Source organism: Cyprinus carpio, chromosome B23 (assembly GCF_018340385.1).
Source record: "Cyprinus carpio isolate SPL01 chromosome B23, ASM1834038v1, whole genome shotgun sequence".
Lineage (NCBI taxonomy): Eukaryota > Metazoa > Chordata > Actinopteri > Cypriniformes > Cyprinidae > Cyprinus > Cyprinus carpio.
Genome location: NC_056619.1, coordinates 23,645,490 through 23,669,702, shown reverse-complemented (window position 1 = coordinate 23,669,702; position 24,213 = coordinate 23,645,490). Strand labels below are relative to the sequence as shown.

Genomic DNA, 24,213 nt, shown 5'->3' with positions numbered 1-24,213 from the left:
ATACACTTAGCTCACAAGATATACAGATACTTGGTTCACTAGAATGACACAATATTTTAATACTATTTTTAAGATTTTTTTTCTTAAATTACAAAATATTTGTCTTTTAGTCACAAATCAAAACAATGCAGTTTTATTTTGAAATATTTTAACTAATCTAGGGCTGTAACTAATAATTGTTTTGGTAATCAAGTAATCTACGACTATTTATATGTAAACTAACAATGAGTAGGGCTGGGCGATATATCGAACGATATGATCATGCGTATCTAGTCAGTAAAGCCGGTTCCCTGATTAGCGCTAAATCGCCATCATCTGCTTTCAAATGGAGCGGCATTTAATAGACAGAGCCGTAGTTCACTGACAAGCTACGCTATATCGCGTTCATTATCCCAGATGTATCGCCTTCGATAATGAACGCGATATTGCGTACCTTGTCAGTGAACTACGGCTCTGTCTATTAAATGCCGCTCCATTTGAAAGCAGGTGATGGTGATTTAGCGCTAATCAGGGAACCGGCTTTACTGACTAGATACGCATGATCATATTGTTAGATATATCGCCCAGCCCTAACAATGAGGTAATAATAATTGGTTCAAATAAAGTATCAAAAGCAAGTAATTACATGATTTTATTGAACAACCCTGATAAAATGGGCCTACATAATATTATGGCTACACAAAATATGAACATAACCAACTGAAGTTTATTATGTATTATAACAAATACCTGCAGAGGGCGCCAACGGCCTGGCCATGCTTAACTTTACAGCTTTATTCAAGGACGTTTTAAATTCATATAATTTTAATATTTGGTCACATGCAAACTCAGAGCGAGGGTTTGAACTTTTATATTGAAATCGCGATGTACAACAAATTGGATACTTAGAAATATGTTAAAGAATTCTCCTGTGTTGGCATAGGTTTATACATGATTTACATTACAAATCTAGTGAGATAACATGCATTGTTTTCCTAGATGAATGTTAAGCAACACAATCTCACAGTATATGCAGAGGAAGAGTTTGTGTCCCGAGCAGCTGAGATGGAGATGCCCTCCACGCTTGTAAATGATAACAGTGCAACACAAAACACGTCAGACTTTATATGCGTTCCCAAATGAAACCCAAACGAACAGCACATGCAATAAAAGACCGAACAATATAATGCAAGCACTATCAAAAGTTTAACCACAAATACAGCTTATACTAATATCGCGAGACCGCTTTTCACCTCAAGGAGTAATATCGCGAGATCTCGTGCGCTGCTAAAAGCTCGGCGAAACGGTTCTGTATTTATATCAGACGCACTGCATCGTTAATTTTGCGTAAAAAGATTTTTTTATCGAGGGGAAACTGTTAAACTGTGAAACTTTTAAAAATCCAAGTACTTTTCAAGTACCTTCTCAAACATATGGCTGTTGTTTTAAGGGTTTTCCAGGACTTAAATTTCAACAATTAAAATTCAAGTACTTCAAGCACTTTAAGCACCTTGTACGAACCCTGATTTAACATTCTGATACAACTGCCATTTAAAATCAAATCTGAATAAATGATGGGTTTGAATACATTCACATGTATTGATCTAGCAGACTCTTTTGTTCAAAGCAACTTACAAAAACAGAAGTACATAAGAAATTAGTCTGAACGTTTAAAACGTTCCAAGATAAACAGATGCCCCAGGGGATTGTGGGAAGCAGCACTTGCTCTACCAGACGACAGTGACAGCGGTTGTTGAACAGGTTGGTCCGGTCCGGAGACGGATGACAGCATTTGAGGAAGGAACTGTGTGTGTTTGCATTATGGGGATTGCAAATGCTGTGCTGAAGTGAAGTATAGCATTAAACATATTCAAGCATTACTACAACTACACCTACTGTCACAAACCTTTCCTGGTGAGTGACAAATGCATTCTATAGCTCCTATTACTATTAGAAAAACACATATAGTCAAGCGCATGCTAACACTCTCCATCAAGAGACAGATGTAGACTTAAAACTGCTGCAAATCCCACATCAGACTTATTCTGCTGTTATAAGCTATAAGACACCTGTGCTGTGTCAGTCATTTACATAAAGAGCTGTCAGTGTGAATATTCTGAGGTTTAGAATGACCAGAACACATTAGCAACCACCCTGAAATGTCCTAGCAACATACTTCAGCATCCACAAAGAGCACCTACAGTAGCAACTAGCTCAAAACTATTCAACAAACTTTACCAACCACATAGCAATGCCCTGGCAACCACCCAGACATCCCCAAGAAACTGCATAGCAAGATGCTAAAAAACACTCAGCACACAAACTAGGGCCCTATGATTTCTGCCATGGACAGAATAATGGAATCTAGCTATTTAAATGGTATTTACTGTAGAATGTGGATTTCACGGAATTAGTCAAATTTTGGATGAATAAATCAAATGTAGGTAGGTCAATACACTTAACTCAAATAGCAATATGGACTAGTGTCTGTGAATATTAAACAGCAAAAAGACTATTTAAATGTGAATCCTGCATGTTCTGCGTTTCTCTGAGTTGGAGTTTCGTCTACTACACATACTGTATACAGAACACATGCGTGATCCTCACTGTGTTTTCAGTGTCTGCGTCTCACTCAACTTCATCTCCAGAGCTGCTTTGAGAGTCACTTCATGAGCATTTGGCCCTTTCATTTGAGAAAAACTACTATCATATATCATATAACAACTAGGGGTGTCGCATTGACGATAATCGTGATATTCAAAGCATGAAACATGCTAATTTAGAGTGTGATTTACCAGTGTTGATACCCACAAGCCTCTTATAATAACAGGACACGTAAATACTCCTGAGCCAGTACCTGGTTGACCTTCCTGGTGGCAGTATTGTGCCTTAACGCTGACACCTGTCAAACAAGAAGATGATGCAGCACGCTTAGCTACTCAATAGTAGTATAGAAATATAATATATAGAAATATAAACACTAGGACGGCAGCATAATCTATACAGTGTGTATCACATATTCATGTCAAGCCATAATACAAAATACTGTATAAATTACTGTATCTCCTAGTTCATATTAATTTTTATTGTATTTTGATCATAGACTGTATAAAAACATGGACATTGTGACTGTGACATCACCCGTAGTTTCCAGAAGAGCGTTTTTGAAGCTCAAAGTGGGCGGAGTGGGCCATCGCCATCTTTGCAGAGCGTCACCACGCGTCACTCCCGGATAATCGAAAATGGGCAAAAAGGCAGGAGCTGGTTGCTGAAGCCACGCCCACCTAGCGCAACAGCAGTGTCAGCAGTGGCAATCCACCTGTCACTCAAGTGACCACGCCCTTAATTATGCAGAACTTTAAGGCTTAATATTATTTAAACGGATGAGTTATAAAAAAAATTCAGCCCCCTCACAGTTGTCATGAAGGGCAAAATTAGCTGTAAACGTTTTTTTCTGCTGTAAAGTTGGGCATTTTAACATGGGGAGTCTATGGGACTGACTCCCTTTTGCAGCCAGCCTCTAGTGGCCAGTCAATGAAATGCAGGTTTAGTCACTTCCGTGTTGGATTCCCGAGAGAGAGCAGGAGGTTGCCGCTGGATTTTGATACGCACAAAACAGACAAAAACATTTTTGGACCTATGTCCAAATACCAGATGATTACAGCTGAATTTTCATTAAAATGACTGACATGTGCTATATGTGCTGTTTCAAAACACTAAACCTGCACTCTAAGATGTAGCCCTTATAAATTCATCCCCTTTTAAAGGAAAAAATAAAAATTATTTTCAAGGTGATTTCATCAAAACAGTTAATAATATACTATTATAATATTATGTTAGAATATTTCACCAAAACACTTGTTGAACAGCACTAATGCATCTCTGCAGCACAAGACCAGGAAATGAAACAAACAAGCAAAAAAAAAGGGACAAAACTGATTTCATGTTGTCATTTAAGTGAGTACTTGACAAAATAGCAGAGCAACAACAAACAGTTCAAGAAAAAAAAATGACATCAAAAAATCACTCTAATGACTATGAAATTCATCACTACAAACCAACACAAAGAAAAACAGCATGACTGTGTGTGAAGCTTCCAGCTAATGAGGCCTTCCCAAATGTTTCTGAGCATGTGGTTGTGTGTTTGCCCGTCCTTTATTGGTTAAGTCAGTATAGATCCCAAGCCAGGGCAAACGGACAGGAAACAGAGCAGAAGGACATGTTGGACTTCCTGTCTGTGCAGGAACACAATGAGATGATTCTCCCAGCACACTGCAGCAGCGCTCCCTGCCAAAGCCTGCTGAGACACACTTCATCTAATCGCCTGAGTTTGTTTGTGTTTACACAAGATTACTTGTGCCTGAAAGTCGATGACATATGAGCCAGAAAGCAAAGATCTCAAAAATCATCTTCTATATGTTAAGAGATCATACACTACTGTTCAAAATTTTGGCGTATGTAAGATTTGAAAATGTTTTGAAAGATATCTCTTATGCTCACCAAAGCTGCAGTTTTTTGATCAAAAACAGTCAAATATTAAATATTGTGAAACATTTTTACTATTTAAAATAACCCTTTCTTATGTAAATGTAATTTAAAATGTAATTTATTCCTGTGATGTAAATCTAAATTTTCAGCATCATTACTCCAGTCTTCAGTGTCACATGATCCTTCAGAAATCATTCTAAAGTATATATTGTAGTACCAACCCGTGATACACTTTGTATTCAGGATTCCTAAATAAATAGAAAAGTGTTTTTTTTAAACAGAACTTTTTGTGACATTATAAATGTCTCGACTGTCGATTTTGATCAATTAATGCATCCTTGCGGAGTATATATATATATATATGTGTGTGTGTGTGTATGTGTGTGTGTGTATATATATATATAATTATTATTATTACTGATCCAAAACTTTTGAATGGTAGTGTTTACCATAAGAAAATTAATTAATTAATTAATTTTTTTTTTTTTTTTTTATAATAATAAAAGAGTATGATAGACTATGAAAACAGTTTCAAAGCTTTCCCAGTCTAAAAAGATAAGGCCTATTGAAACTAAGCTGCAAAAATGTAATATATTAACACATGATCGTTTAATTTAACACATCAACAATCCCAACCGGGTGTTCAGAAACTTGACCCAGTCGCAGTGAGGTAATAAGTAGGACAGATAGGCTGCTACTAATCCTAAACACCAGAATAACTCACAGTGAGTAAAATGTGAAATGAGCATAGCAAAGGCAAAACACATGCCTTACATTTAAGTCTTAAAGGTACAGTAGCAAAAAAAAAAAAAAAAAAAAAAATGGCCCCTGTAATTCAGTGTTCAAAGAGGTTGCAAATTAAAATTTTGATTAAAATAAAATAAATAAATAAAATTGTATGAATAAATAAATAATAAATAAAAAAGTTGTATGATTTTACTGCAGAGAAACCAGCCTGGATTATTTACTTTTGTAAAGAAAATACTTTTCATAATGTAATTAGAAAATTTAATAATTATTTAAATATATATTAATTTTAAATAATATGTATTTTATTTAATAAATAATGACATTTAATTTTCTTTTATTGAAATGGCTAAATTTAAGACTAAAATAAAACTAATATAGTCAATGTAAACTTCTTGCTGGTTTATTAAACAGATTCTTTAAACCAGAGCAACATGCAAACCTTTTGAAGGATTACTAAAGTGAAATGAGGTATTATTTGTATCCCGCCTAACAACCCGTCCTGTGAGCCCGTCCAGCCCAGTGTTATCTGTGTGTGAATGTGGCAGCACCCTTCCTGTCATCCCCATTTCACACGCTCACACGCCATTTCTGAGTATTTAAACACCACCCACAAAGCATTAAGACCAACTAAACACAGTAAACACCTTTCACCTGACTCATATGACGTGTCAAATGACACATGACGCATCCTAGTGTTTACTACTGTAAAAATGCCTGGTAATACAAACATCAGCAGAAAATCCTCACTGCTAATGCTGATGTTTGTAAGGAATGAAGCTTCAAATGCTCTTAATAATGAACCAGTGACATACAGAAGTGTTTTTAAACTGGTTAAATCAGTGAAACTTCTTCAAAACAAGCACATGACCCTAAATTCAGCATTTTACTATCAAATTATTGTGAGTTACAACAAGATAAATCAATGTCAAGTCAGAATATAAGAATATATATGCAAATAATATATTACTAAATGAGTGTATACTGACTACAGCATCTAGTATAAAACTACACATTTTGGGGCATGGTACCACAGTAATAGCAATGTATATAAACATGGTAATCATTCAATACTATGGTAAATCCCATTACCATATAACACCATTAGATGTACTAAGAAAGGAAAACAAGCTATCAAATTAGTAACGTATACTTCTACAGTACAAAGACTTTTTTAATTTAATTAAAATAACATATATATGATAAAATAATATATATAACTGAATTAAATACATTTTCTTTCTCTTTGTATTTTTAAAACAATATGGCACAAGATTATAATATTTAAATCAATGTGAGAAATGAGTTAGGTGATAAGTAATCAAAACGTAGTCTGATTATATTACCTAAAATGTCTAATGTAATGGATTACATTAAAAACTATAGTAAAATTCTGTTATGTTTGGAACCAGTAACATTTGTGACCCTGAAGCACAAAACCAGTCATAAGTAACACTGGTATATTTGTAGCAATAGCCAACAATACACTGTATGGGTCAAAATGATCGATTTTCCTTTTATGCCAAAAATCATTAGGATATTAAGTAAAGACCATGTTCCATTAAGATATTTTGCAAATTTCTTACCGTAAATATATCAAAACTTCATTTTTGATTAGTAATATGTATTGCTAAGGACTTTATTTGGACAACTTTAAAGATGATTTTCTCAAGATTTTATTTTTTTGCACCCTTTAGATTCCAGAATTTCAAATAGTCATTTCTTGACCAAATATTGTCATATCCAAACAAACCATACATCAATGGAAAGCTTATTTATAAATAAAATAAATAAATAAATAAATAAAAATTACCCTCATGGTGTTGTGGTCCAGGGTCACATTTGTAAATAATCTATCGAGCACTGTACATTTATACATACATACATACATACAGATAGACAGACAGACAGATAGACAGACAGACAGACAGACAGACAGACAGACAGATAGATAGATAGATAGATAGATAGATAGATAGATAGATAGATATTCTTTGACTTTATTAATGTATTAATCCCGCGAGGGATATTATATATTAACATATACAGTACGCCTATAATATCTAGAATGATTTTATTATCATATAATCTAGTATACTGCGTCTAGTACTATATATACTACAGTACAGTTACAGTATAAACTACATAGTTCACTTTCAACTGCCAAAAAGTACCATGGTACTGTCATGTGGTTTTGGACATGGCAACGCCACGTAATTCCTTTATGCATCTTGTCAATAGTGTGTGAATATGATACTCATTTAATTATTGTATACATATCAGAGTATTGTAGTATTACCATCTGATATCATCACTGTACCATAAACGCCCTCAAGGCACAAGCAGGTCCCTCAACTTTACTCTTTCCTGAACACACCGCCACATACTCACTGTACATCCAGACACAGCAGATATCTGACACTGGAGCGCGTTGAGAGCGGCGGTGAATTCCGCGGAAACTCACCTGGTGCAGCGTCTCGGCCGGCAGCTGCGACGCCCGGAACAGCTCCGCCACCTTCCCAGCCGCCAGTTTGCCGCTGCTGTCGGGCTGACAGAGAGCGTACAGCCCCGAGTAACATCTCTGCTCAGTGTCGCTCAGGGAAATGAAGGTCCCTCCGGTGCCCGCGGCGGATCCCTGATCCATCCCCGAGCGCGAGCCGCAGACGTACGGCCTCTCCGTGGCCCTGTGGCGGAGGGACGGAGGGAGGGAGGGAGGGACGGAGGGAGGGAGGGAGGGAGGGAGGGAGGGAGGCGCGTCCGCGCTGCGGTGCTCCAGTGCAGAACCGCTCACACAAACACACAATGAACTCAGATGAAGATTAGCTGATTCTCTCTCAGTACCACATCCGACCGCAGAGAGGCGCCACAAAACCACACAAACTCTCACTGCACGCACCAGGCGAAATATTCAGAGGTAAAATTTGCCTTTTGATTAAATATTTACGGTGATATTTCATTTTCTTTTTTTTTTTTTTTTTTTTTTTTTTTTTTTTTACAAAATAAAGATGTACATTAATAGATATTTAGACTTTAAATGTAGCCTAAATGTTTCCATTTACATAGTGTTTTAACGATTTAGAATGGCTTTAAACTTGTTTTAAAATTATACAGATTTAACAATATAAAGATATTTTTATTAATATATTTTAAATAATATTTTAAATTTGTTTGAAGATTAAAATGTATTTAGACTAGATTAGATTTAATATTTATTTAATATTTTATTGATATTTAAATGTAGGCTACACACAAAGACATAACATTTGCATTGTATTTAAATGATTACATTTAGTAAGACTACATATATTAAATCTATTACAATTTTATGTTGAAAATTTAAAACTTCAACGTCTTGAATGATACTTTTTAAATAAATATTTATGCATACATTTTATGTTGAAAATTTAAAGACTTTTACATTTGTATTTAAAATTTTACCTTCATATTAATATTTATATTTACACTTTGTTCAAGATTTAAAGACTTGCGGTTTACATTTGCATTTGAAATGTTACATTTATATTTACATTTGCATTTAATTCAGAAATGCTCATTTCATATTAAAAGTGTAAAAAAATAATGACGTTTTAAAATGGCATGAAAACCAGACTTTGTTTATTTGCTTATGTTTTATGGATGTTTAGAACTTGAAAGAGAGTGTGCAATTTCAAATAGCAAACTGTATTCATTTTTATGCATTTGATGTGAATTACTGACACAATCAATAATGAACAGATCACAGATATGTAGAATGCTAACTGTGAATTCTATTAATGATTTCCCTTTGAGTTTGAAAGAGAATACATTAGATCTTTACTGCCATCTTGTGTCGGGCAAATCAACAAGAATTGTGGGTTGATGTGACTTAGCAGTTAAACATCTGCTCTGATAAGACAAAGGTTGCAGGTTTGAGCTCCACAAGAGCTAATTTATGAACTATGATTGTGACACACACATTGACAATGACTGGCCAGTCAGCCACATTTTATTTCTACTCATAAATATTTCTCTCCACCTCAGGTCAGGTTTGGCTTGGCTCGAGTTAATGCGTCCTGTGTAGCTACTTTCTATTAGAATGAAAAAACCTTCAGGAAGACTGATCTCTCCCACTATAAATGATGAGTTGATGAAGGTACTGTAGTTCTGGGGTGTTGCCTGTCTCATGTGAACAACAGTTCACTCAGGTAGCAAAGCGTGACATTTTATGACATTTATATGTGACAGACACTTATCTAACAGCGTCTCATATGACTTTACATCCTGTGTGGAATTTACTGATGTGGAAAAAGTAGTTGAAACAGCACTAAAATCCTATAAAATCCTTGGAAATTTTGTTTTAACTTTTTGCAAATATTAACGGCAAAATATCTTATTAAACCTCCTGAAAACAAGACATTTATGTGAGTAGCAAAATTGTGAAAGATACTCAGAGGATATATCTTGAATTAGGTTTATTTCTCTAACCCTGTCGGCAAAGTGTTGTTTCTTGTTTTAAGCGTACATTTAACAGAATTTAGTGAAGGTTAGATACTTGCCAGGGGCTGAGACGAAACACATAATTCAGGATATATTCTCTGAAAACTTAATATCCGATGCTACTTTGCTTCTCAAATACATTTATCTTTTCGTAAAGATGTTTATCTTTACTGGAAAACATGACAGAATACTCATTAGGGAAATTATGTTGTTGTTGTTTTCAGTGTTCTTACAGAAAGTTACAATATTTGCTTTTATCTAATATCTAAATATTTAATATTTTTATATACAAAGAATGAGAATCTCTTATACTCGCCAAGGCTGCATTTATTTGTTAAAAAAAAAAAAAAAAAAAAAAGTGAAATATTGTTACAATCCAAAATAACTGTTTTCAATATGAATATATTTTAAAATGTAATTTATTTCTGTGATGCAATGCTGAATTTACAGCATCATTATTGCATGATCCTGCAGGAATCATTTTACCTGATTTGCTGCTCAAGAAACATTTCTTATTAGTATCAATGTACTGATTCTTATATATATATATATATATGTATATATATATATGTATATAAATATATATATGTATAATATATATATATCTATATATATATATATATATATATAATATATATTATATATATATATATATATATATGTATATATATATATATGTATATATATATATATATTATATTGTATTATTTTAATATATGTTTATTTTTATTTTTTTCAGGATTCTTTGATGAATAGAAAGTTCAAAAGAACAGCATTTATTATAATGGAAATCTTTCGTGACATTCTGAATGTCTTTGTCACTGTTGATAGTATTTAATGTTCCTTTGCTGCATAAAAATATAAACTGACTGATTCTATGATACATATATTAAACCTGAGGTGTACAATGATGACTGAGTAAACCTGGACTCTTTATTAGGTAACAAATTAACCGCATTGAACGTTTCCTCATCTTGCAGTGTCAGAAGGTGGTTAACCATCAAACTTCTTTCTTGTCTGATTTGTCTTTTTCTGGTCTTGCAGGAAAAACTTTCATCTCAAGCAAAGGGAAGATGCAAAAGAAGCGGTTTGCTTCAATCATCAGGAGTTCACAGGAAGCGCAGCCTTCATCTGAGAACTGATTTCCCTTGTATTTTTCAGAAACAACCCATGTCTGACCCACCTACATGAGTACGCCGAGACTTTGAAGTGATGTTACCGACGACATATTCAGAAACACATCATTAAAAATATAAAATACAACTTTAAACAACAGCATAAAGGCATAAGTCAAAATGACATTTAGGTTCATGTTGATATCACACATCATACAGCTGTAAACACCCGGTGTTTGCTGTTTACATACAGAGACGAGAAGACAGTTATTACAGAAGCAAAAAATAAAAACAGAGCAGGTCAGCGCAGCCACATCTGTTGTTATGATGAAGAGAAATCATACGCATTTACATTCATAGACCTGAGTGCAAGCTGGAGAGCTGTTTACAGACTCCCACGCTATTTCACTTTATTATTTCATGGCAGAGACAATCAAAGGCAGCCAGGCACGCAGCTCTCCTTTTAAATTTACATTTATGTTCTCCGCTGACAGTTTCTCCACTATATGTGAATATATGGTGTTTGTTCTGACTCTCTCTCTCACTCTGGAGGCAGGTCTAGTCATCGCTTAACCATTAAACGGCTCCGTCCAGCCCTTTGTATCTTACGCTCTGAGCGGTTTATAATCTCTGACCACTGAATTCAGCAGCATATGAGATAAAGTTGCTCAGCCAGATAGACAGAGATGCTAGCTGGAGTTCTTCTTCTGATATTTCTGCCTCCCCTGGTAGCAAAGGATCTCTGTAAAGGTAAAACATCTCAGATTTCCCGGAATCTTGTGTGAATTGATGTCTGTTTGAGTGAAATAGTTTTCCTCTGATCTTTGCACCTGCTGAGGGTTGGTCATTTGTTCTGAGTTTAGAGTAGCTGCAGTCATTTTTAATCTCACAGCTGCTTTTCACAGAGGAAAGAAAACACGGCCTTTGAACCATCTGAGAGGCTGAATAATAGTGTTAAAGATGAATGAATGTACTAGAAAATGTGTTCAATCAGATAGAATCGAGCATTTGCAGACAATAATGTTAATTTTCTTTTTCAATTCAATTAATAAAATGGATGGGTTTAAAAAAAAAAGATGTTCAAGACAGCTCATAATCAATGTTCATGATCATGATAATTATTAGAAAAAGTCTCATTTTAAAAATCTGTTTATCTTTATTTTATGTATTTTTTATTATAATTTTATTGTCATTACTATATATATATATAGTAATGACAATAAAATTAATATATATATATATATATATATATATATATATATATATATATATATATATATAGATATATATATATATATATATATATACTGCCTTTCATGTTTCATCTTTCAATTTAATGAATTTGAATTTAATATAATAAAAATACCAAAAACGCATTTTAAATAAATATATAAAAAGTAAAATATCTGTACTGATTATAATGAGAATTAGAAAATGAGAAAATGAGAAATGAGAAAGTCATTTATCAGTTCAGTATCACTGATATACTATTAGAATTTTTTATAAATATTTTGCATTTGTTTGTTTTTTTCTATTATCTGTTTTCTCTTTAATTTTTGTTTTCTAAAATTAATTTTAGTATTTTCTTTGTGTTTGGTCATGTTTATTAGTTTTAGTTTTTTTTAATTTCTGTACAATTTTTATAATTTTTTATTCATTAGTTTGAGTTATTTTAATACTTTTAGTACTTTTAGGAAGTTTTAAGTTTTTGTATTTTATTTTGGTTTATTTTGTTTCGAGCAATAAAAAGTTTTTTTTTTTTTTTTTTTAGTTTTAGTTCTTTTTTAATAGTTTTAGGCTTCATTGTCTTGCATTGTCTTTTTTTTTATGATATTTTTGAGAGATTCGCCTGCCAGGGAAAAGGAAACTCAATTTACGATAGTCAGGATACATTTAAAGGAAAGGGGAAAGTGAAAATGTTCAGAGGGAGTGTGAAATTACAGTGAACTGAAACTCCAAGAGAGTTTAAATAAGGACAAAATCATCGCTGAGGCGTCTAAACATCCTAAACTGGATTCTGCCACTTTGTTGTCTGACCAAAAAAAACATACTCACTTTCTTGTTTGGCAACTTATCTTATCTCATTCAGTTTGGTATCTTGAGAAATCACTGAGAAATAAAGTGACACATCAATTCCCTAATGAGAATCTTTTACGAGGATGGTAAATAAGGAAAAACTCAGCAAAAGCCTTATCAGCCCAAAAAGAACAAGAAGTAACGGATCTACAAACAACAGCAAGTAATGATTTCTGTAAATAAATGAACTCTCTTTCTCTCTCCGTAGACAGTCAAGATGGATTTAAAGTCAGGCTAAGCATTAAAACGGGCCTCGGAGATGATGCCGTAGGTTTTGGTTTACTTCTCTTTTCATTTGGTTTGATGTCCTAAATTTTATTCAGGCATATTGTGAAACTTGTTAAATAATTAAACTTTTTTCTGTGTATCTCAGTATGAGTGGAATGAGAGCGAGATGTTTCTTTTCAGATCTACTCTGGCGTATGCGATGAGGAAACATTCTAATCAAGACACGTATACGTGAGTAACGCTTTCCACCCACGAGCAGGTGACACATTTTACAAAAGATAATCAACAGCAAATCTGCTCAGTCCAAGGTTGTTTTTGTGATGACCACTTTGGTTTTGATTGAAAACGTGAGCAGAATGATTTGACCACAGCTGTTGAGTAAGAGCTGATCTGTCTGTTCTTCATCATTTTTAGGACAAGGTTAAACCTGTCAGTGGTTGCAACAGTGTGAGACACTGGGGTTCTGAAATGCAACATGTGTTTTTTAACAACAGACAGCCAATCATAAGCTTCCTCAGTGGTTGCTTCATTAAATATTCATGTGCTTCTACAGCTATAGATACTTTCAAGTGCTGGGTTTAGTTTCTCAGTTTTTGTACCTGAGGGAAACAGGTGGTATGTTTCAGAAAACTTCAGACAATAAAGTGAATTATCTGCACTTCTAGATGGAAAAGCAGTTTTTTAAAACTGGCTTACTTGTTGCATGCTGTATTCAAATGAGAACATTAACCTAACCTACCCAAGGTTTACAACTGTAAAATGTGAAATATTATAACATGACTAAGGGTAAAATACGTGAAACATGAAACCAGAGAAGCCAAGATTATATAAGGCTCCATTAGATTGCATTACTTTGCATTGTTTTGCTTTGTGTTTCTTCAAAGCATTGCTTTGCATTGAATTGCTTTGTGTTATATTATACTGCATTACGCTAAAATACATGACAGAGAGGTTAACAATTTCAGATAAGCCAAGATTATATTATGTTACATTGCTTAGCATTGCTCCACTTTGTGTTTTTTGCATTTCTCTGCTTGCTTTGTTGCAGCATTGCTTTGGGTTACATTATCTTGCCTTACATTAACTTACCCAACTAACAGAAATATTCCAAGAACATTTTGCTAATGTTCCCATTAAGTTATGCAAACATTATTTCTGAATGTTCTCTGAATGTTCTCTGAACGTTCAATACATCCAGTTTTTAAAATGTTTTTTTTTTTTTTAATGGTTATGTGAACATCAAGAGAGCAATTTGCATTGCATTTGTTGTGTTGCTTTTTATTATTTTATATTGCAGCATTGCTTTGCATTATGTTACATGACAGAAAGGTTAAACATTTCAAAGAAACCAGGATCATATTAAGCTATATTGTTTTGCTTTGTGTTGCATTGCTTTGCTTTGAGATGTTAATTTCAGATAAACCAAGATCATATTGTTACATTGCTCTGCATTGCATTGTATTGCGTTTGTTGCGTTCCATGACTTTGCTTTGTGTTGCATTGTATTGTGTTGTTGCAGCATTGCTTTGTGCTATATTTGCATTATGACATATTACATGACAGATGGGTTAACAATTTAAGATAAACTAAGATTGTTACATTATTTTGCTCTGCCTTGCATTGCATTGTCATGTGTTGCAATGGTTTGAGTTACATTATATCACACTGTTTTACATTACTTTAAAAATAACAGACGGGTTTATAATTTTCTGCGTTAATTCTTAATATCCAGCAGTTTTTGGAACCGTCTGCCGTAATATTCTACTCACTGCTTATCAGCCTTTGGCATCACTGCTAGAGTTTTCCTCTGGCTAACATCATTTCTCAGCGCAAGGCAGTAATTTGTATCTATTGAGGAACATAGATCATGTACTGTTCCAGTCTAACGCGGTGTGTCCCCCAAGGCTCCAATCACAGCCCTCTCCTCTTTCCAATTTATATGCCTCCCCTTCGGCAAATAATTTGACGGCACGGTCTCAGATTCCATTGCTACACTGCTGACACGCAAATCTATATCAGCTCCCAGGCCAGAGCAGCGTTTCCACTGCCTTTCTTATCTTCTTGAACTTCTTGTAGTATTTTTTCTGTTTCTTTTCTGTTTCTCACTCAGAGTTAGGAATTTGAACAAACTCATTACCCCAAGTAGCAAACTTTCAGTGTGTATCTCAATTCAACTCCATTTGCCATAAGGATAATACCTCAATAAGGTGTGCTAGTACTTTTTGGGCTAAAACTTATGATTTTCATCTTGCACACATAAAATAGGTAAACAAAAATAAATATCTTATAGCAACAAATTAACAAACACGATTGTACAACCAAGTACCTGCTTAAAATGTATTTTCATAAAGCTTCACAAAGCTATCATTTAGTGACTTTAATGAAATGAAGTTCACATTCACAGCATGAATATTTAACCAAGTTATTCATATCACATATTATTCATCTGACAGATAATTTAAAGAAAGTTTCAAATTAAAATCATTAAGAATCTACTTCCATGAGATAACTACTACGTTTAAAATGAAAGAGATAAAATACCATATATCAGGTAACCGCGGCATAAAGGCTTTTCCTTCAAATGAGGTATGATGCAATGAATAGATATAATTTTGTTTAATGATGGATTATTATCCAAGCCCTATGCTCTAGCAGTCATACAGTATTACACATTCAATAATAACAGTAATCATCTACAGGTGAAAAGAGAAATGCATGATGTTATCTTAGGCCTGACCTGTTTTAGTGGATTAAATATGTATTTTTTAATCAATGTTTATCCCCTCAATTATATTTGTGCAACTGAGCCGCTCTCGAGTGTAGGGAAAGCGTGACTGATTAATTTAACCAGTGTAATTACGGGCCGATTGAGACACTAATGGGTCAAGGGAAATCAATTGCGGTTAACCTTTCCCAGCCAGATATCGGCCCCTAACGATTGTGAAATCTCACAGCTGAAGTGTTGCAGAGATGCTTCAGGCTTGCTTTTGAGAGATCCGCAGTATTGATTGATGCCGGTGTTCTGGATAGGGAGCATGTGCTTCTTTTGCAGCATCATGTTACACTGATGAGACGCTGTATGTGTTTGATTCTTATTGGCTGCTTCCAGTATATTTTGACAAACCATGTCTACTGGCATTATGTGAATTTGAATGGCAAATAAATACAAGATACATTCACTTGGGAAGCAAAATTGCATAAAAAACTATTCAAGATTTTGGGACTGTTAAGATTTTTTAAACATTTTTAAAACATTTTCTCTCACCAAGGCCTCATTTATGTGATCAAAAATAGAGTAATAACAGTAATATTGTTAAACAATTATTGAATATTAAAATATCTGTTTTCTATTTGAATATATTTTCAAATATAATTTATTCCTGTAATGCTGAACTGAATTTTCAGCTTAATTACTCCAGTTTTCACATGATCCTTCAGAAATCATTCTAATATGCTGATTTGCAGCTCAAGAAACATTTCTAATTATAATAAATGATGAAAACAGTTGTGCTGCTTCCTATTTTTCTCTAAAAGTGAGGCATTTTTCAGGATTCTTTGATAAAAAGTAAAAAAAAAAACTGTGTCTTTACTGTCATTCTTGATCAATTTAATGGATTTAATGCTGAATAAAAGTATTAATAAAAGAAAGAAAAAAAAAATCTGACCCCAAACGTTTGAATGGCAGTGTGTGTTAATATATCTATTTAGGATATAGGATTTAGTATCAGAGTCACATTGGTGATATTAGTTGGAAGGACAATCTCATTCTAGTAAATTTTAAAGGTTTGTGATGACTAAAAGTTAAGTTTTTCAACTTTTAAGAGTACACTATGACTTAAATTAGAAAAATAAGTTTTAAAAGAAAAATATTATTTGAAAATGAGTTAAAAACAAACTTAAATTCTAAATATGTTCTCTAGAGAAAAAAAAACAGAAGCATTATCCCACACAATTTTGCTTCACGTACTCAAGACAAAAGTATTGATTTAAACAATGATTTTTTTAATGCTGTGTGGGTGTACGTGTGTTTGTGTGAGACTGTTTTATTAGTTTCAGTGCTTTTTCTATTATGCCCTCAAAAAAACAAAACAAAAAAAACCATCATCTGCTTCCAAAAAATCACATTTTTCTAATTGATCTTTTTCAGCATTGATAACATTCTGGTGTGCAATGATACACAAAGAGTGTCGTTCGTGTTCGTGGTGACATCAACAGATGATCCCGACCAACTGATCCCCAAAGAACAAGTAGAACTAGCAGTGAGGTGAGTCAGTGCTCTGTGCTGTAGGTTTATAGATTTAGACTTTATGTGCTGATGGCTTACTAGATGGTACACAGCACATGGGCAACAACGTGACAGTACTGCAAAAACTTATGGCCCTGTTTCAAACCCTCCATGAGCTGGCTTGCTTGAATGCCAACTACATCAGCTACTTCAAAGTTTTAAAAGTATACTTAAAAAAAAAAATGAAATAAAAGGACACTTACGTGTATTTAAAGAGAGTATGTGCTCATTGCGATTTTTAGCACACTTGAGTACACTTTTAAAAAGTACATTTTCTAATGTCAAATAAAACATTTTATACTTTAAAATGCATTTTAATTCATTATGCTGAAATACACATTTTTGATGTGTTGATTAACATTGTACAAAAGCATAAGTTTTGTTTACAAAAAAAAAATGATGAAAATTAAGTTAAAATTAAGTTAAATGAACTATAATAGGCTACATTTAATTGCACAAACATTAAATAGTACTTAAATATTATCGTTTGCATTGGAGTGTGATTTTAACACGCCGTGATTCAAGATTAAAATAAGCACAAAATAGTATTGTTTTCAGAATTTTCAGTAATTCATAAAATCTAATGTATTTACAACTTCTTTGATTGCCAGTTTGAATTAGCCTAACATTTTCTCTGTGTTTTTACAAATCATCTAGGATGAACACGAAAATCATAGTTTTGAACCAAAAACAAGATATCTTATTAGGCAGCATAATTTTGCCACCTATTTAGAAAAGCCTTTGCATAAGGAGCACAATTTTGAGGTTTGATGGTTAAGCCTAAAAATCGGACAATATTTATCATGAGAAGCATCTAGATCTGTGATACTACCATTTCTCCTTTAGCATGCCAGACCCTTAACACATTTTTCATTATTCCAGGCAGAATAAGCATCGCATAAACAATGCATTCCTGTTATCGGACATGACCCTGGAGTTCATGGGAATCCCGCCAACACTGTCGGCCCCGATCATATACGACACTGAACCCTGGCTCATCGTGTTCGGGGTGGTCATTGGTGCGGTGGCTGTGGGGATCGTGGCTTTACTGATGTCCACAGTAAGCAAAAAACGACGGTCAGTAATGCTCTTTTGACAAACCATTTAAATAGTATTAATTGTGATCAATGATGCACCTAACATCACTGCAAAAAATGATTTTGTTCCTCAGTATTTTTATTTTTTATTTTTTTCTGGTTTTCCAGTATCAAAACCTTTTTAAATCAATATGCATGATACTTGAGAAGACAAATGACAAGATATTCAGTCTATCAAAATTGTGACTTACATACATTACACAGCCCACATACAAGCAAAATTGCTTAAGATATTACTTTTAAGTCTGTAAAATCTATCAATATTAAGTGACTATGCTTAAAACAAGAAAAAAAATATTCTAATCTATAAGAATGAAATATTTGTACTGGACAACAAGACAAAAATGCAGAAGAAAATCAGTTTAAAATGGTTAAAAGTGACCTGCTCACAAGAGAGACCAAACATTTAACATACATCTCTCAAATGCATCTCCTGTGCCCACATATAATCAGATTTGATATCTGAAGTCATATATGTACAAGCTTTTCCTTATGCATATTAGATTATTCTTTGTTTATGGAGCTAGTTTTAGTGCAGTGTTTGATTGACAGGTGAGGAGGTGTTCCTTTGTTGTTTTCGGAGATGCATTAGCATTTAAAGTGCAAATGTGATGTAGTCGCATCCATTTTTAGTAAATATGAATGGGATTTCAGTGACTGGATCATAATAAATTTTGTGTACATCTGTATTTAATTTGGATCAGCCAAGATGGATGTAAATACTAAAGTTAGGGAGTAACAAACTAAAAGTAGCAAAGTTGACAACATTAAGTTCATCTGTTTTTTTTGTTTTTTAACATTATAACAGAACTAAACTAAACGTTAATGCTAAATGCTGCTTAATATATTTGTCAAAACCAGATTCTTTACAGGATTCCTAGCTGACTAGAAAGCATTTATTTGAAATAAAAATCTTTTGTGACAACATGTTTTGATTAAATGCTGTCACCTTAATTGTAATTGTTTATTTATTCATTCACTCAAAAACACTAAACACTTTAATTGTTAGTTATTTAAAATGAATTTAGTTAGCATTTTTAACTTGTAGCTTGGCTGTAAGCCTATTTAACTACTTTTTAAGTGGTTTGTAGCTGCGAGAACTAGTTTCAAAATAGCTTCCCGAGTGGTTTTTGTGGACACAGACATAGCTTACTGTTAGGTCCTTCCCTGATCTGACCTGTTTATGATGCTTTATTCACCACAGAGCCAAAGAAAAAGCTGCTGGTCTTTCAGAAGAGGATGAAGGAATAGTCAAAGAGAACGGAACCGCACTTTCGAGTCTTGGCAGGAAAGAAGGCGTCTATAATCAAGCGTTCTCAAATGACGACCGCTTCACCAAGCTGTAGGCACTGATGACAGCCATTCAGTATCACTGAATAACCTATAAAATGCTTCACATATTACAAAGATATATGTATCGCCTCCTCTAGACTGTCCTGGAATGCACAGAAATAAGATTGAGTATTTATATATTACTTTGTTGAATTGCGCTGTTAGTTTCAAAGCTAACACCGTGTCCTAATCAAAAAATTTTATTTTTTTGAGAAATTGTTTTAGAAATTCTGTTTATTTCTGCAGCTGAAACAACAATACAAACTATGAAAATAATAATCTCAGGAACTGATTAAGTGCTTCATTATTTTTATTAATGTTAAAAGTGTCTAATATGACCTGGAATATATAGCCATACTGAAAATGACCATGAAAAATTTACCTCATATCTTGAAAATAAATGTAAAAAAAAAAATATATATTAATGTTATAACTGAAATTAGTGTGGAAAAAAATGGTTTCAGTCACTCAGTATGTATTTTTAAATAAAATGGGTTTAATATTTATGTTTTTCATTATGTACTTACCATATGGAACATTAACAAAAATATGAAAAAGGTAAATGCAACTTTTCTCTGAATTTAGTTTATATCTCACAATTAGGAGTTTTTTCTTGCAATTCCGAGAAAAAAGAATTACAATATATAAATTCTAAATTGTGAGAAAAAGTCAAAACTGTGAGATATAAATGTAGAATTATGAGATATAAACTCAGAATTGTTAGAGATAAAATCAAATCTAAGAGAAAAGGTCAGAATTGAGAGGTTCAAACTCGCAAATATGAGTTATAACTCGCAGTTGTGGGAAAAAGTCTGAATCCTGAGATATAAATGTGAAAGTGTGGGGAAAAGTCTGAACTGTGAGATATAAAAGCATAATTGTGAGGAAAAAAAGAAGTCAGACTAAGTTGCAATTATCTTTTTAATATTTTTATTTTGAGACGGAAATTAACTTATCTGTTTGATTATGTACTTAACCATTATGTTCTCAGAGAGAGAGACCCGCCCACACACTCTTCTGATTGGCTGGAGATTTTATTTTTTTTTTCTGTGGAAAAACTATTATTGTTGTAATCTTATCACAATGCATCAGGTTAGGACACGGTGTAACATCAATATATGTTACACCATGTCCTAACCTAGTGTACTAGTGTACTACTAAAAACAGTCAAGTTAAAAGCAGTTCTTTTGTAGTTAATTTTTTAGCTTTATAACAAAGCCCTTCAACATGTCCCGCCTCCAACTTCATGTTTAAAGAGGGAAATATGTCAACTCAGGAAAGAAAACTGTGCTTGTCAAACATTTCATGAGGTTTTTAATTCAGCTGACAACGGTAATCCGTAGCATATGCTGACGTCTGAATTATGTTCTCAGGTGCTGTTTATTCAGCAACAATACATAATGAATTATTAGAGGGAATCAATAATTTATGAAAAGATGAGGCGCTTCTACACAGTAACAGATTAGGCAATTTTCTAGTGTCAAAAACAAGCAGTATTTTTTTTTTTTTTACCCATTATGAGATGTGGGTTTGTGCATCTATCACACTTCAACTGCCTTAATTGATTGGATCCTCCACTGAGTGGGAGAGAAGATTGAAGAACATTAAGAGAAGATCTCCCTGAAGAATATGAGATGTTGAACTTCTGTGAACGTTCCTATCATGAGATTTACGGCACAATCTTTCACTAATTAGATCCTCTGTCTTCAGAACCACACACAGGGCTGCAGTCACACAGAAATAACAGACCAATATCACAAGAAAGCTCATTATTGTATTGATGCCCTGTAGGAATACAGAGACCAGTACAATAAATCATCACTCCACACCTGCTGCTGTGTTTAATAGGTTCTTCAGGTGGTAGTTAATGATCTCTGCTGCTGTAGGTTCAAGGTTCAAACCCCTGTTTTTGTAAAACCTAAACTTGTATACGAACTTGTAATTTTAGTGCACACATATTCTTTTTACATTTGGATACTCACTGATACGTACATTATTATTGTACTGACAACAAAACATGAATACCTTGCTTATATAACTTTAGAAAAATGATTAAATGTTTAAGGGTTACACAATATCGAACATTTGGAATTCAAAAATTGATTTTATTGAATTAATAATACATTTGATTATGTTAATGATAGTACAGTATAGGTTTATTTAATGTCTCATTTTGTAATAAAACTTCTCTCTGTTCTCTGGTTTTAAAGGTTAGACTGGTCACAATAGTTTGTTTTAGTCATATAATCAGTGTGTTTCAATTATATTTAATACTTGTGGAGCTTTGATAAAGATCAATTTCCACCGTACAAAAAAATTATAATAAAAACAACAAATTTTATAAATTTTAATTCTAGTAAACTGAACATCTCATTTTGTATTTAACGGCTTTATTTTATGTTTTGGTTATTATTATTGTTATTATTATTATTATTATTATTAAGGTTAGACTGGTCACAATAGTTTGCTTTAGCCAAAAATAAACAAATAAATAATAATAATATTTAAAAAATTCAGTGTGTTTTACTTATATTTTAGACTTGTGGAGCTCTGATGATGACTTCCACCATATAAATAAATTATAATAAAAATATCAAATTAATTTAATTTGAACACTATATTTAATGTCTCAGTTTTTATTTTTATTTTTTTATACTTGTGCAGTTCTAATGATGATGAACTTCCACCATACAGAAAAATTATTAAAACATATATAATAAATTAAATGTTAACACTGTTTTGATTTTTTTTCTTAGGTCAGAATGGTCACAATAGTTTGCTTTTGTCATAAAAAAGGGTGTTTCACTTATATTTTATACTGGAACTTTAATGATGATTAACTTCCACCATACAAACAGTGCAAATGACTTTAATTTAATTACAAGTCCCATCTGGATTTCATTTACGAATAAATTTACCATGAAAAAGATCTTCCTCTGACTAAGTCTCTCCATCATGTAGATATGTATGGATAAATGAGAATCTCACCATGTCTCCGTACTGAACTCTGTCACCAGCGGCGATGCTCTTGCAGGTTGAAGGTTTCAGCAATCCCCACCAGTCTGTTGGTTTTTATGCATTTACCAGATGCTTTCATCCAAAGTTATTTACAATGCTCTTGCATTCCCTGAAAATTGAGCCTTGGGGTTGCTAGTACCTCATTTTAGTGTTAAACATTTGTACATCTCTACTTTGTTCATATCAAAACATTTACATTTTAAAATGTGTCAGTGCTTTGATGTTGTACTTTCCCAAAGTTTAGAAAAATGCATTTAATGTGCAGCTCATTCAAAATCTAGCAAATGCAAAGGAGATAAAACAGATTGTGCACAGACTAAATAATAAACTCCCATCAGAGTAAATGACTGGCACACTGAACATCTGCTGCTTCTAAAGATTCATTGCTGGAACTTAAAGGAATAGTTCACCAAAAAATGAAAATGATTTGTTGACAATGCACTCATCCTCAAACCATCCAAGATGTAGATGAGTTTGTATCTTCATCTGAACAGATTTGAAGAGATTTAGCATTACATCACTTGGTCAACAATGGATGCCCTGCAGTGAATGGGTGCCGTCAAAAACAGAGTCCAAACAGCTGATAAAAACATCACAGTAATCCACAAACAATCATCACCACTCCAATTCATCTGTTAACATCTTGTGAAGTAAAAAGCTGCATGTTTATAAAAATCAACTACAGTACATCAAGACATTTTTATTGTTAAAACCATTGCTTCTGGCTGAAGTCCTGTGTCCATAATATTGTTTCCTCCAGTGAAAAAGACATCTGAATCAAGAGAAAAATTTTAATTTTAAAGTTTTAAATAAATATTTTGATGGATTTTAATATGAAAGGACAACAGGGGATGGATTTTTTCACTGTGGATTATTGTGATGTTTTAATCAGCTGTTTGCACTCTCATTCTGACGGCACCCATTCACTGCAGAGGATCCACTGTTGAACAAATCATCCAATGCTAAACTCATCCACATCCTTGATAACAGATTTTCCTTTCAGGTTTTTATTTTACATGATTCACCTTCCCTGTATTTACATCAGTATGCTTTTTTTTTCTTTTTTTTTTCCAATACATAGCTGAAGTGACTTGTCAAGGCTTATGCCTGTTTTTGCTCTCTTTGATAAAGCTGTACACACTGAAAATCATTCGAACAGAATTTACTGGCATCCTAATGAATAACACCCTTTCATTGTTTTTCTTTTACAGCCATACAGAATGCATTCTTCACATTGTACATCTGCCAGAAGGATTGTGCATTTGCATTAATAATAGCATTTAAAGTACATTTAATTGACTGTGTCTAATCTAAACGCCTAATCTTCTCTATGAAGCATATCTCTGCCTAAAGCGGCATGTGTTTGACATTT

The 24,213-nt window shown here is 33.3% G+C and overlaps 2 protein-coding genes across 6 annotated transcripts in view; one reads left to right on the top strand and one right to left on the bottom strand.

The window, feature by feature from the left end:
- reps2 (RALBP1 associated Eps domain containing 2) overlaps positions 1-7,933 on the bottom strand; it is a 44,336-nt gene extending 36,403 nt beyond the window's left edge. For 4 of the 5 annotated variants that reach the window (XM_042750345.1, XM_042750348.1, XM_042750346.1 and 1 more), the window contains exon 1: positions 7,679-7,932. In XM_042750345.1, the coding sequence (XP_042606279.1) occupies positions 7,679-7,858 (180 nt within the window). In that variant the 5' untranslated portion in view covers positions 7,859-7,932. Of the gene's footprint in view, positions 1-7,678 lie in introns of all 5 variants that reach the window. The other variant, XM_042750347.1, reaches the window with a different exon arrangement.
- A 3,465-nt stretch (positions 7,934-11,398) lies between these two features.
- cltrn (collectrin, amino acid transport regulator) lies at positions 11,399-21,651 on the top strand. The gene is made up of 6 exons (XM_042750350.1): positions 11,399-11,555; positions 13,090-13,148; positions 13,255-13,340; positions 17,257-17,373; positions 18,277-18,471; positions 19,696-21,651. The coding sequence occupies exons 1-6, from the start codon at positions 11,492-11,494 to the stop codon at positions 19,835-19,837; spliced, it is 663 nt and encodes a 220-aa protein (XP_042606284.1). The 5' UTR covers positions 11,399-11,491; the 3' UTR covers positions 19,838-21,651.
- The last annotated feature ends 2,562 nt before the right edge of the window (positions 21,652-24,213 follow it).

What these genes read in the sequence shown, in the direction of transcription:
- cltrn (XM_042750350.1), top strand. Translation starts at nt 11,492, where the DNA reads ATGCTAGCTGGAGTTCTTCTTCTGATATTTCTGCCTCCCCTGGTAGCA. An exon ending in CAAGTAGAACTAGCAGTGAG is followed by an intron (nt 17,374 to 18,276) that starts GTGAGTCAGTGC and finishes TCATTATTCCAG; the next exon opens with GCAGAATAAGCATCGCATAA. An exon ending in ACAGTAAGCAAAAAACGACG is followed by an intron (nt 18,472 to 19,695) that starts GTCAGTAATGCT and finishes TATTCACCACAG; the next exon opens with AGCCAAAGAAAAAGCTGCTG.